This window comes from Mandrillus leucophaeus, unplaced genomic scaffold, assembly GCF_000951045.1.
Source record: "Mandrillus leucophaeus isolate KB7577 unplaced genomic scaffold, Mleu.le_1.0 Scaffold557, whole genome shotgun sequence".
NCBI classification, from domain to species: domain Eukaryota; kingdom Metazoa; phylum Chordata; class Mammalia; order Primates; family Cercopithecidae; genus Mandrillus; species Mandrillus leucophaeus.
Window position 1 is genome coordinate 1,718,190 of NW_012105997.1, and position 13,341 is coordinate 1,731,530.

The 13,341-nt window shown below is 50.6% G+C and overlaps 1 protein-coding gene across 2 annotated transcripts in view; it reads right to left on the reverse strand.

Moving 5' to 3' along the window:
* Window positions 1-13,341, reverse strand: part of PTPRE (protein tyrosine phosphatase, receptor type, E) — a 99,594-nt gene that overhangs the window by 37,239 nt on the left and 49,014 nt on the right. Inside the window, exons 2-5 of one of the 2 annotated variants that reach the window (XM_011998120.1) lie at window positions 8,374-8,489; window positions 3,116-3,215; window positions 2,768-2,841; window positions 920-1,056 (exon numbers count right to left, since the gene is read on the reverse strand). In XM_011998120.1, the coding sequence (XP_011853510.1) occupies window positions 920-1,056; window positions 2,768-2,841; window positions 3,116-3,215; window positions 8,374-8,482 (420 nt within the window). In that variant the 5' untranslated portion in view covers window positions 8,483-8,489. Of the gene's footprint in view, window positions 1-919; window positions 1,057-2,767; window positions 2,842-2,921; window positions 3,057-3,115; window positions 3,216-8,373; window positions 8,490-13,341 lie in introns of those variants that run through there. The other variant, XM_011998121.1, reaches the window with a different exon arrangement.

The window sequence follows — 13,341 nt, forward strand, 5'->3', positions numbered from 1 at the left end:
CATCCATTCATCCATCCATCCATCCATCCATCCATCCATCCATCCATCCATCCATCTATCCATCTACCCTTCCATTCATCCATCCATCCACCCTCCCACTCATCCATCCATCCATCCATCCATGCATCCATCTATTCATCCATCTGCCCTCCCACTCATCCATCCATCATCCATCCATCCATCTGCCCTCCCACTCATCCATCCATCCATCCATCCATCCATCCACCCATCTGCCCTCCCACTCATCCATCCATGCATCCATCCATGCATGCATGCATCCATCCATCCATCCACCCTCCCACTCATCCATCCATCCATTCATCCATGCATGCATCCATCCATGCATGCATCCATCCATCCATCTGCCCTCCCACTCATCCATCCATCCATCCACCCACCCACCCACTCATGTTGATACACAAGCAGATATAGCTTGTGTTCCCTCAAGGCAGCTCATAGCTGCTTCCTTAATGCTGAGATGGTGGTTCAGAAGAGGAACATCGCCTACTCCGATTAGATGCTCCAGCTCTCAGAAGCCATGAAAGGATGGTTTGGGGCTCTGTTGCTTTCACCATGATATTGTCATATTGTGCTGTGCTCAGGCCCTAGCCTTCTACATTATCGAGATAACAGTGTTTCTGTCACAGTTGATTTTAAAACTTGACACTCAGAGTGTGGGAGGTGGAAAGAGGCTTCACAAACCTCTAACTCAACTGTCTCATCTTATAAATGAGGAAATATGCATTGGCGAAGGACATTGCACCACAAACCAGGTTTCCTCCCACGCCCATTCATGGGACAGTGTCATAACCAATGCAAGGGTTCTGAGTCTTTGGGATAATTCTTCCTGAACTCTAACACTGGATTTCACAGGTCTTGACCACAGGGCACCCAGCAGGGGGCCCCTCCCCACACTCACGTTGAACTCCTCCCGAAACTGCTTGCAGTCGTCGGCAGATCTGATACGGATCTCCTCCTCCAGGTGCTCCACAGGGATGGGAAAGTACTTCTTGGGCCCTGAGGGCGACCTGCTGAGCAGCATCACCCTTTGCTGCTCTGTGGGATCAAAAGAAACATGGGGGCCATTAAGCCACATTCCTGGACAGGTGACTGAGTAACCAAGCTGACCAACGACATTCCTGAAGAAATGACCAGGCTGGAGCTGGAACGGTTCTCTCAAATCACATAGCTGGGCTAAGCCGGGTCCCGAGCAGCTTATTCCAAACACTCGACTCCTATGAGGCATCCACATCATTTACAAGTGACAGGCGTCCCTCTGCCCAGTGTCACCTGCTCTCCCTCATAGGAGACACCCTGTCCCCCTCCCTAGGCCACTCATCCACCCACCCTTCTGCCTCTCCTTCCCTCCAGCCCCTGTTCCTTCTAAAAAAGGATTCAAGATGGCCTCACTCTCCAGCTCAGCTTTCCAGGTTTGGAAATAAGAAAGAGTAATTATGGCTTCTGGGAGCAAACTCAGAACAGTCTCTCTCAGCCTTTTCTTCTTCATAACAAATATTCCTGGTTCCTCAAACCCCATAAGCTCCAAGGGAAAACCACCCTTGTCTGGGGAGGGTGACAAGGGGCATCGAGAAGGAGAAGTACACATTATAAAGGAGTTCTTGGACACATTCCTTCTCCAGGTCCGGAATGAGAGGCAAGAACAGTCATGGGCATGTGTTTCTCTTCCTGGAGGATGAGCTGATATTGACAACCCAGCATGATATCATGGGTCAGCACGATAACCCAGCTGTCACACTTGCAAAAGGGCCTGTCCCTACCTGCAGAGCCATTCTGAAGCCCAGTCAAAAACTTCACCCAAAGCTCATTCCTCCAAGTGACAGACAGGATCAGAATGAATGACGCTGAGCTGCCTTGCTACTCACCAGCCGCACCCTCTTCCCTCCCGTTCCTGCCGTTGAAACGTGCAGGGCAGGGAACCAGGGGCTGGAACAAGGGCAGGAAGACAGCACCTGGGGCCATATTATCATCTAACCAGGGGCTCGGGTCCCACGAGCACCGGGAGGCTCCATTTCAGCTGATCCTTGTTAGTGATATTCTTTTAATTATCTAAGGTCCGTTTGAAGAGTCTATTTTAGTCTGACAGCACGTGTGTTCCCCCAAACCATAGAACTGATTACAGTTAGGTAGGAAGCTGACTCCAGGAAGTTGTAGTCACTGGGGTGTGAAGTAATATTTTTGTGGCCTCTGCCTTACACACGTTTCTCGGTCATCTCATCTCGATGTATGGAGAGAAAAACAATGTTCCGTTGTAAGTAGCAACAACAAGTGAGAAACTATACTTCTGACGGAGAAGTTGGAAATGCTCCCAGCTGACTCTGATGCTCTGTAAACATGAAGCACTTTAGTAGAGCAAGTCCCTTTTTCCAGCTTGATCCTAAAGCAGTACAAACCCACTTGAATAGTTTATGAGCCAGACAGTCTTATCTGAGAACCATTGTAAGGCCTCACTGAAAAGTGTTACCTGTCAACACCCTGTGAAAATGACAGGATATGAACAGTCTCTCTAAAAAAAAGCCACAAACAAAAATGTCTCAAACGTCCGTGTCACGCCAGAGAGAAAAATGATCCTCAAAGTTTTGAAATAGTGAAATTCTAAATGACAGCATCATACCAGGTAAAGTGAGATGAAAGTGGCAAGGCACACCTCAAAATTTACTTTGAATGTTAAAGAGAGAAAGCACGTCAGTGTCTGTTAAAAAAGAACACATTTTTCCCCCAAGCCCCAGCCAGAGAGGAGCTTCTGTACCTTGCTCCTCCAAGATTCCGTTGGGCATCTTCTTGTCGCTGGCGCTGACCACTGCTTTCCTCTGCTTCCTGAACCTTAGAGACACAGGACTTGTTAGGTTTCCACACTTCCAGGTTCCCTAAGAGCCAACAGCGCTCGGCACAGTGATACCCACCAGGTGAGCCGGGAAAAGCTACTCCTGTTGCTCATGGCTGAGCCGTGCTAAGGCCTGGCCTCTGTGTGTCTCCCAGGCCCGGCCACCCAGCCTCCCAGCTGCCCTCTGCTGCACGGCCCACGCCCGCAGCATCAGAAGGCTCATTTCCTCCTCTGAGCTGGTTGGGGCAAGTCAGTGCACCAGGACACTCCTACCTGAAGAAGTAGGCGGCGAGAAGGAGCACGAGGAGGAGCAGCAGCAGCGGCAGTAGCAGCCAGGCCAGCAGTGGCTGGGAGGCGCCTGGGTCCGGAGGGCCTGCAGGAGAAGCAGAAAGACCCTAACCCCTGACCTCACTTCACAGTTTGCACAAGAGTCCCCCTCCATGAGCTCTTCTTCCTGGACACCAGAACCCCACACTATAGTTTGCAAAGTGGACCCATCATCCTGAAAAGGCCCCACGAGATAACAGAGAAGTAGCTTTGGTTGTTGCTGTTGATTCAGAGAAAGAATCCAGGTCTGAGGAGTGGGTGAGGTGACTTGTCCAAGATCCCTGGGGCAGGCATGACAGGGGTGAGTTCCGCAGACCCCCACACGGCCTGGCTGCCTGGCTGCCTGGCTCTCCTGCTAAGAAGCTGGAGAAGGGTGAAGGGGCCGGTGTCCACTGCAGGGCCCTAAGACAGCGCGGGAGGCTGAATTGGCATGGCTCAGCTCTCAGGGCCCCCTGGGCTGGGCAGGAGCTCTGGCATAGGGAGGCGGCCGGGCCCTGGGGCTGGGTAGAGGCCTGTGGCCCTAGCGCACTGTGACCCCACCTTCCAGAGCCTCCAGGTCCCGATTCCACGTGTCAGAGGCTGAGTGCCCAGCCACCACCCGCCTCTTACTCTGTCCTTTGTACCTGACAGGTTGACCTTCCTCACCCGGAAAGAGACCGCAGCTCCAGGCCCGGCTCAGCGGCTTTGTTGCTGCTCAGGACCTGCCCCTGGCTCACCAGCCCAAATTCCAAGGGGCCCTCGTGGCCTCGCTGCCACCTTTGGACCCCACCCGCTCTCCCAACGTCGGACTTTGTTCCTGCTCCTCCCCAGCCAGCCACACAGCACCCTCCTCACCAAAATGTTCCCACTCCTCAAGGACAATCTCAAAGGCCCCCACCTCCAAGAAGCCCACTGGACTCCTCTCTTGCGGACCCAGAGAGGCCCAGGATGCCTCAAAGCGCAAACCTTACTCTGCCGTGAGTGAATAGGCCCTCAGCATGACTGCCGTGGCGCCCAGGTTTCTGGGGAAGCCCCTCGAAGGCAACGATTGGGGTAGTAGCTGCCTCTGTTCAGGGGGCCAGAGATCAGGATCAGAAACCCAACCCAAGGGGCAGGCGAGAACATCCCCTGTGGCGCGGGGAGGCCAGTGGGGGCGGGAGTGGGGACTCCCCGTGTGCTGCCTGCAGGGACGGCTACTTCTGAGTTCCAGCCCACTGGGGCCAAGCACAAGGGGTGCCCACAGTGCCTAGTTCTTCCCACTTTCCTAAAGAAGAAATTCATATTTTTATGTAAACATTTTCTGATTTTTAAATATTGGTAAGAAATTCAATTGAAATACAATTTTTTAAAATGGTGTGAACCAGGAAGAAAACAAAAATGTCCTCTGGGCGCCAACATGGTCCAGACAGGAGGCCGGGAGGCATCTGAGAAGGAAATTCCAGTCATAGTCTATTTTCATTTCATGTTGTCGTGGCTCCGACGGGGTGGGACAGAGGTCAAGGTGACCAGTCCCCAGGGTGGTCATCCTGAAGCAGCCTTCTTCCTGAATGACCGTCCAGCTATTGCCCAAAGCAAAGTGTGTGTGTATGTTCACACCGATTTTATACGTATGTACACTTGCAACTTTGTGTGTGTGTGTGTGTGTGTGTGTGTGCATGTTTGCTTACACAGAATCTGATCCTGAAAGTTGAAAACCTTAGGCTTGAATGTGACTCTGGAGCAGACAAAGAGAACGGCAACCTTGGCTACAGTGTGACCACCCAGCACCCTCTGCTCAGGAAGCTCATCCTGAGCTCCAGTCCAGAGCTGGGGTCTTCCAGGGACCACCTCAGTTCTGCCCCAGGGCACAGCTGCTCTCACTGTGGCCCCCGTCTTATCTCCATCCCTCTTCTCCTCTCCCACCTTCATGCCAAGCCCTCCTTCCCCCAGGGCCCCTAGAGGCGGAGCAAGTCCATGCTGGAAAGATGTGGCTCACTCAAGGACAGGTGCGCAGACAATGGTTTAAGGTCCCAGCTCACTCTGGCCTAAAATTTTCAATGTTCAGGAACCTGTTCTCTTTGCCAGAGTTAAACATAATTAAGATTTCAAAGCGTATCTTTCCTGACATTTTCTTCTATAAATTTACGTTCATAAATATGCAGGTTTGGGAAATAAATAGACCATACTACTCTTCTCGTTTCATCCAAAGCTTCACGGATTGTAAAAAGTATCGTTATTTTAAGTACCACTAAGAAAGAAAAAAAATGATACTGATTATAATTGTGAAGTGCTACCAATTTTAAGACACGTCCCCATATAGCCACATTAAATATGAAAGAAACAGATGAAATGCACCGCGGGGCAGTTCTCCAGCTTGCCTTTCTGGTACGGCTGTCTGTCTTGGAGAGTTTCCACGTCAGCCCAGATAAGCTTCCTCATTCTGTTTAATAGCTGCTTGGATTCCACTTTTTGGATAGACCAAAATAGGATGGACATTTAAGTTGTTTCCAACTTTTCTGCTATTACCTACAGTTCTGCAACACACACACACACACATATATATATATCTTTGTGTCTCGAAAGTGTTTCTGTAGGATAGCTTCTGTGTTAGCCTCTACGCCTGTTACATTTTAACACAATTGCCAAGTTGGCAGCCCCAAGTTTCCAACTTCTACACTCATCCATAGCAGGGGTCTCCAAACCCCCCAGGACACGGATGGGTACCAGTCTGTGGCCTGTTAGGAACTGGGCCACACAGCAAGAGGTGAGCAGCAGGTGAGCAAAGCATTACCGCCTGAGCGCTGCCGCCTGTCAGATCAGTGGTGGCACCGGATTCTCACAGGAGCCCGAGCCCTATAGTGAATGACAGGGATCTAGGTTGCTTGTTCCTTAAGAGAACCTGATGCCTGGTGATCTGTCACTGTCTCCCATCACCCCCAGAGGGGCCATCTAGTTGCAGGAACACAAGTTCAGGGCTCCCACTGATTCTACATGATGGTGAGTTGTATAATTATTTCATTGTATGTTACAATGTAATCATAATAGAAACAAAGTACACAATAAATATAATGCACTCGAATCATCCCCAAACCATGCCCTCCTCACCCCCACCCCCCACCAACTCCACGGAAAAACTGTCTTCCATTAAACTGGTCCCTGGTGTCACAAAGGTTGCGGAACGCTGCCCGTAGCGGGCAATGGAGCAATTTCTCTTCTCTGGGATACTGCCGACCCTTTTCATTTCGGTCTATCTGATAGGTAAAATGATAATGTTATTTTAACTTGCATTTCTCTAATTTCTAGAGAGTTGAGCATCTTTTCATGATTAGTGAAACATAATTAGATATTTGTATTCTGCCTGGTCATATTCTTTACTCATGTTTCCATTGTGTTCTTCTACATATTATTTTATTATATAATTTGTAAATATTTACCTTCAATTCCTTCTGTAAAAGAATGTGTCTGGATGAGTACTGAATGTAATTTGTTCAATGAACAAATGAAACAGCTTCCTGTTATTTTGGCACACTGTGGCAACGTGTTATCATCTGAAATGGTCCTTCATACTTCTTCCGGGGGTCAGATGAAGATTTAAAGGGCACTTCACAGGGTCAGGTTCCCTTCTACAATTCTAGGTCAAAGGAGCCCGTCTGCGCCTTATAACCCGAGGCCCGTCTCCCTCTTGCTTGTGGACCAGCAGCCTTGCTCAGCACGCAGAGGCCCTGGCAGAGGCTGGACCAAGGTGTGAGTTTCACATTTAGTTCTGCTCTGGGTGCTGAGGTCACATGACAGTGTCCTTCTCCTGAAAGTAACACCCCATGTCTGTGGCAATATGTGAGCCAATAATTTTGTTTTCAAATAAACTGAAAAGCCTCAGATGTGGAGTGGACGTCATCCCGCTGGTGCCCACAGTGCCACCTGAGGGACTGTCTGCAGAGCCCGGGCAGATTCTTCCCCACTGTTGCGCAAACGGATGTTCTGCCGTTGTGACTCCTGGATGTGAGGGGACATCCAGGCAGTTTGTCAGATATTTCTAAGTGGCCAGTTGATTTGCATTGGGAAGAAAAGTCGGGATTGTGGGTTGAAATAACTCATTGAATCATCAGTGACCTGCCCCTGAAGGACTGGCTTGCAAAGAGGCAAGTTTATATTTGCTGGCAGCTTCTGGTCTCTCGTTTTTGGGGTTTTAGATGTCTCTGAGGTTTCAACATGAAGAGGAAAAAGACAGGTGGGCACTTAGAACTGCTCTCCTAACTGGAGGTTCTGTTGCCAGAAATCTTCACTCTTTCCTCCTCCTGGGACCAAGTGTACATTCGCAGGACATTTGTCCAGCGTTAGAAAATCATGTGGGGCCCTCAGTGTGACTTTGCTCACAAGCTCCCACCCCCACTTCCCTCTTGCTCTTTTCTGCATAATGCCTAGACATCACAGTCCACTCATGAACGCTTCAGCAGGCATCTCGAAAGGCAAGGACTCTTCTTTTTAAAAATAAAACTAACCATGATGCCAATATCTGACCTAAAATATTAAGAATAATTCCTTTTTTTTTTTTTTTTTTGAGACAGAGTCTTGGTCTGTCGCCAGGCTGGAGTGCAGTGGCGCAATCTCGGCTCACTGCAACCTCCACCTCCTGGGTTCAAGTGAGTCTCCTGTCTCAGCCTCCTGAGTGGCTGGGAATACAGGCATGCACCACCACACCCAGCTAATTTTTGTATTTTTAGTAGAGATGGAGTTTCACCATGTTGGCCAAGATGGTCTCAATCTCTTGACCTCGTGATCCGCCCCCCTCGGCCTCCCAAAGTGCTGGGATTACAGGCGTGAGCCATTGCACTCGGCCTAAGAATAATTCTTTAGTTCATATCATTAACTGTCACATCAGGGACATTAACTGTCACATCGCCTCGTCCATGTATGTTCATGGTTGGTTTTCTGCACAACGGGATTTTGGGGGATTTTTAACCCTATTGCTCTCCCGCCTCCAGCCAAGGCTGACCCCGACTCTCAGCTGGGGTCGTAGATGGGACACCTCTAGAACACTAAGCTTTGCTGAACAACCAAATGCTAAACTAGCTTATTTAGCCTTCCTGTTGTTAGAGGCACAAACTATGAAAAGCACACTAAGAAATTGAGCCACACCATTCTTCTCTTACCCTAAGCCCCTTTTCACCCTCTGAATGGTCCCAGGAGCTCAGGAGGAGGCAGTAAGGGAGGCAGCCAGGGAAAGGGAGAGGGGCATGGGTCCTTACCTGAGGTCGTGGTGGTCTCGTTGCTGTCGACAGTAGTCTCGTTGCCCCTGAGAGCCCTGGCGAGCGGCAAGCTAAAACCCACCAGCAGGAGTGGACACAAGGGCTCCATGGTGGACCTGCAGAGAGGCAGGGACAGGCTCAGAGGTCATCCAGCAGCAGCCGTGGGACCCTCCAGTGCCGGGCAGTGATGATGAGGATAAGAGCCAACTTCATTTCAGGGCTTCCTCTGAGCCAAGAAGTTTGCCTGTCACTTTCACGGATCATCTCACTGAGCCTTCCCAACACCAGGGGGATACGGTCACTGACTATGGACATTCACTCAAAGGAGGGAACCAGGACTCAGAGGACCCGCTTGGTTGATGGTTCGTGGGGGCAGGTCGGGGACTGGAACCCAGGGCGATCTCATCCCAGACCCCTGCCCTCCCCAGAACCACTTAGGAGAAATCACTTCTGGGTGACCTAGCCTGGTGTCCTGGACCCTCTACCATCCACCCTCCACTCGCCCTGCTAACTCTACCCTTCCCATTCAAGCCTTGCTCTCTGGCCAGCTGTCCTCTTCACACCCAGCAAGACACTGCTTTTCAATCTGTTTCTTCGTCCTCCTTCACTCTGCCTGGGAAACGTCGATCCTCCAGGGCCTAGTTCAGGCAGCCTCATCGCCCGGCTGCAGCCAAGTTCTCTATTCCTCGCTGCTCCAGCACACTCAGTCTAGCTCCTGCGTGCTTGGTCTGGCTCCAGCACGCTCTGCCTGGATGCAGCTTGACCCTTGCCTCTGACCATGGCCGTGTCTGAACTCTCAGGTGAAGTGGAGGTAAGCTGCCTCTGTAAGGATGGGGCTATGGTCCACTCATCTTGACAGAGCCAATTGAGTACCCTGGGATGCAGGTGAATGTTTATTGGGGGTAGGGGGTAGGAATGCCCAGGGGCAGACCCAGACTGTAAAGTGGCTCAGCACAGAAAAAGACTCTTTCACGCTGAGGACCCGTGGGCCATCACCTCAGATCTTCACCTGGCACTCCATTTTGCCAAAACATCAGAGCATCACTAAATGTGGCAGTGACTGCTTGGTGGTGTGGAAACCCGTCACTAGAGCCTCACTGGCAGGTGCAGGTGGGCAGTGGCACCTGCTGAATGGGATTTGCTGTTGACAATGCAGACATGCAGTGGAGGTGTGCCCCCCTCCACTCCCCACCCCCTGAACCCCATCCAAGGTCAGCCTGTCCCCACCAGCAGCCCTCTCCTGCCTGAGGCCTCCCTCAGGGATGCAAATGGACCCCATTTCAGAACTGAGGCCAAGAAACATCCATTCCCCGGCTGCTCACATGTTAAACACTAATGCTTGTAATTAGAGAAGATATCTGAATGAGCGTGAAAAATCCTAATTGTGTTTCAGTAATCACCACTATCAAGATGAAACCATTATGAGGACATTATAACAATTAGCCCAGAACTACGATGGTGCCATCAGCACTTTTACTTCTTTCCTCTTTTTTAATTTCCAAAATACACATTTTAGATTTGTAAAATGAGCCATATATACAAATAATTCCATGAGCACCTAGTATGTGCTGGGTATTTTATATCTGTATTATCCGCACAATAACCCCACAGGGCTGAGAAACAGAGGTTCCCGAAGGATAAAGAACGGGCCCAAAGTCAGGCTGGAGGATATGGAGGAACCGTGATTTGAACCCAGGAACCCTGGAGACAGAAGCCCTCACCCCCGCTGCATGCTGCCCTGGCCCTTCCATAACAGGCAGCTCTGCCCATGTAGGCACACACGGTTTTTAAAAATCTGTTACTGCACACTGCCACAATACTTTTAATATACTTGAGTAAATTACAGAGTAATTGATTGGGGAATATTAATTGGTTTAATACAACTCCAGAGATGCAGACTTCCTAGCTGAAACATTGTCTCATCTCATGCATTAATTTGATAACCCTCCTCTTCAAATGCTCAGTGATCTAAGAGGAGGCTGACACCCTTGAGAAAGACAAAGATCATTTTGTTCATCTATTAGAAACTGAGGTCCAGAAGTGCTCAGGGGAGCCGCAGGTGATTTTCCTGACGTGAGCGGCAGTGGGCAACAACCTGAAGAATTCAAAGCCTGTCCGCCCGCTGGAGCCCGGCTCTGCCCCCGTTATATTTTAAGGCCAATGACAACTTGCTAGTCCCTGGCCATTCACTCTCAGTGGGCCTGCACGAGTGACCTGGTCCAAATGGTGCTTGAAACAGTGATTAAAACCATGCAGAATTTTAAGGATTTGTATTTCATCCATTTGTGTTGTGAGCCTACCAAATGCTGAGTATGTAGAGCAGAAATGACATGTGATTTCCAGGACTGAGATGAGAAAAGGAGTTTATTTATGATAAAGCAGGTTGTATATTTACTCCCCTCAACCGTCAACCTGCTATCTATTTCATTATAAATCTGTCTTTTTATTCCATCTGATGTCTTTTTAATATTCCTCACTGGGCAAGTCCTTGGGTCAGGCAGCCAGGTAGGCCCTGGAGATGCAAATAATATAGTCTTGTTTCAGCCCTAAAGTGGCTCATTGAGGAGGAAGGACAGGCAGAAGGACAGCCACCCTGATACCCCACTCCCATGCTCCGGAGACAAGGCCATGGTGCCAAGGAGCAAAGGTGAGGGAGCAATGATTCCTCTACGCAGTTAATGAAACCTTCCCCAGAAATGCAGTGTAGAGTGAGTCATCCAGGATGGAAGGCAGAGGGAGACGCAGGCAGGGGACAGAGGAGTGAAGGGAGCCCAGACAGGACCCACTGTCCAGGCAGTTCACGGTTCTCCGGTACGTGGGAGAAGATGAGTGAGGAGGAAAAGTCTGAAAAGGAATCGGGTAGGCCCTCAATGCCATGCTAGAGTTTGGCTTGGCCCTAGGGGCTCGTTTTTCCATTAACAATCTACGTTATTAGAGTCACCTGGGGGCAGGAAGGAACGATGCCCATTCCTGTGCCCAACTCCAGATGGAAGAAATCTGAGTATCTGGGGAATAATGGCTTTATATAGACTGAAGTTCAAAAACCTTGGCTACGAGCCATGAGTCGCCATGAAAGTTTCCAGAGGGAGCCCTGGACGCCGCGCGTCAGCTCCTGACACAGGGTAGCCTTTGCGGCTGGAGAGTGGTCCAGAAGCCTGAGCATCACCTGGGAGCATGTGAGGAATGCAGAGTCTCCGGACCGTCCCAGACCTCCCACCTTTTACGAAGGTTCCTGGGTGGTTCCTCTGCTCATCAACATTTGAGACGTATTGATCTAAGCAATGGTTTAAGAAAGAATAAGCCAGGGGCAATGGGAATGGAAAGGAGGGAGGGAGTCCAGAAGGATTTCAAGGGTAGGGTCCATGGCAGTGGTGATCAGTGGGATGAGGGTGAAAAGTGGGGCAGCAAAGGTACTGGGGTTTCCATCTTGGGAGCTGGGGTGGGAGGGAGCATCATTCATCAGCTGAGACAAGGAGAATGGGGGCTCTAGGGTGGGGATAACGATGATTTTTAGCGGGAGGCATAAAGCAATAATATAAGCTCCCAGTTACCGAGCTCCTATGAAGCGGCATAAGCTATCTGAGGTTCGGAGATCAATGACCTCATCAACCCTCACTGAAATCTTTTTTTTTTTTTTTTTAGACAAAGTCTCGCTCTGTCGCCCAGGCTGGAGTGCAGTGGCACGATCTCGGCTCACTGCAAGCTTCGCGTCCTGGGTTCACGCCATTCTCCTGCCTCAGCCTCCTGAGTAGCTGGGACTACAGGTGCCCACCACCTCGCCCGGCTATTTTTTTGTATTTTTAGTAGAGATGGGGTTTCACTGTGTTAGTCAGGATGGTCTCTATCTCTTGACCTCGTGATCCGCCTGCCTCGGCCTCCCAAAGTGCTGGGATTACAGGCGTGAGCCACCGCGCCTGGCCTCTCACTGAAATCTTATGAGCAATGTCCTGTTGTTACTGAAGATGAAAGGCTGCATTAGAGAGGACGGTGGAACATTCCTGAGGAGACTGCCTGTAGCAGTTGCATTTGGTGTCTAGGGGCCTCGTCAGAAGGGGAGGTGGGCTGCAAGTGCAGTATGTGGGGGAGGCACTCCTTGTGGGGGTTATTGGAGAGGAAGGCCAGGGTCAAGGAGGCAAGTTGCAGGAAGTCACTGCACCAGGGCCCGAGGAAGGGAGCTGGGCAGGAGACTGGGAAACAGTGGCTGGGCTGGGGGGAGGGCAGGAGGCAGGTCGAGGTGCACAACCAAGGGTAGGAAAGGGATTTTCCTGAGCCCCATCCACTTCCCCACATCCCCGCCCCCTCTCTTGGAGTGGTCCCCTCTCTCTCTTCATCCTTTACTTGACCCCACCAGATTTTGAGGTTGAGCTACCTGAGATGGAGTCTTTCCTGGGATCACACTGTCTGGCCCTGTGTAAGGTGATTTGGGTTTTGGACCTCTCAACCAGCCCAGGAGACCCCAGAGAGTAGGGGGCTGTCTCGTGTCCCCATTTCCCAGCTCCTGACTTCCTCCCTGGCCACCTCAATAATTGGGGCTTTCAGGGCATTTGAGGGCAAGGAGCCATCCCTGGGCTAGTGCCTCTGGGCAGGAGCTGCCCAGCTGACCCCTCTGGCCCCACCAAACCCGAAAGTGCCCTTTCCAGCTGGCCCAGGATGTCCAGCTGTGGACTGACCCACACTGCCCCCTGCAGCTCCAAGAGGGTAGTGTTTTCTCTCTGCAGCCCAGACCCATCACCTACATGGTCAAAACCTGCAGCTGTTTTGCTTTCAACTAAGAAACAGATGAGGGTTCTTCTCAAGGAAGCAGGAGACAATGATTTGGGAGCCATACTCAGGTTTCAAAGCCACTGCACTTAAAAAGAGCCCCTGGAATGGGTCCCACGTAATTTCTCATCCAAACCAGGACTTCTTGGAGAGCAAACGAGGGGGCTATAATGGTTCAAAAGATATGCTTCTTTAAAACATTTATTG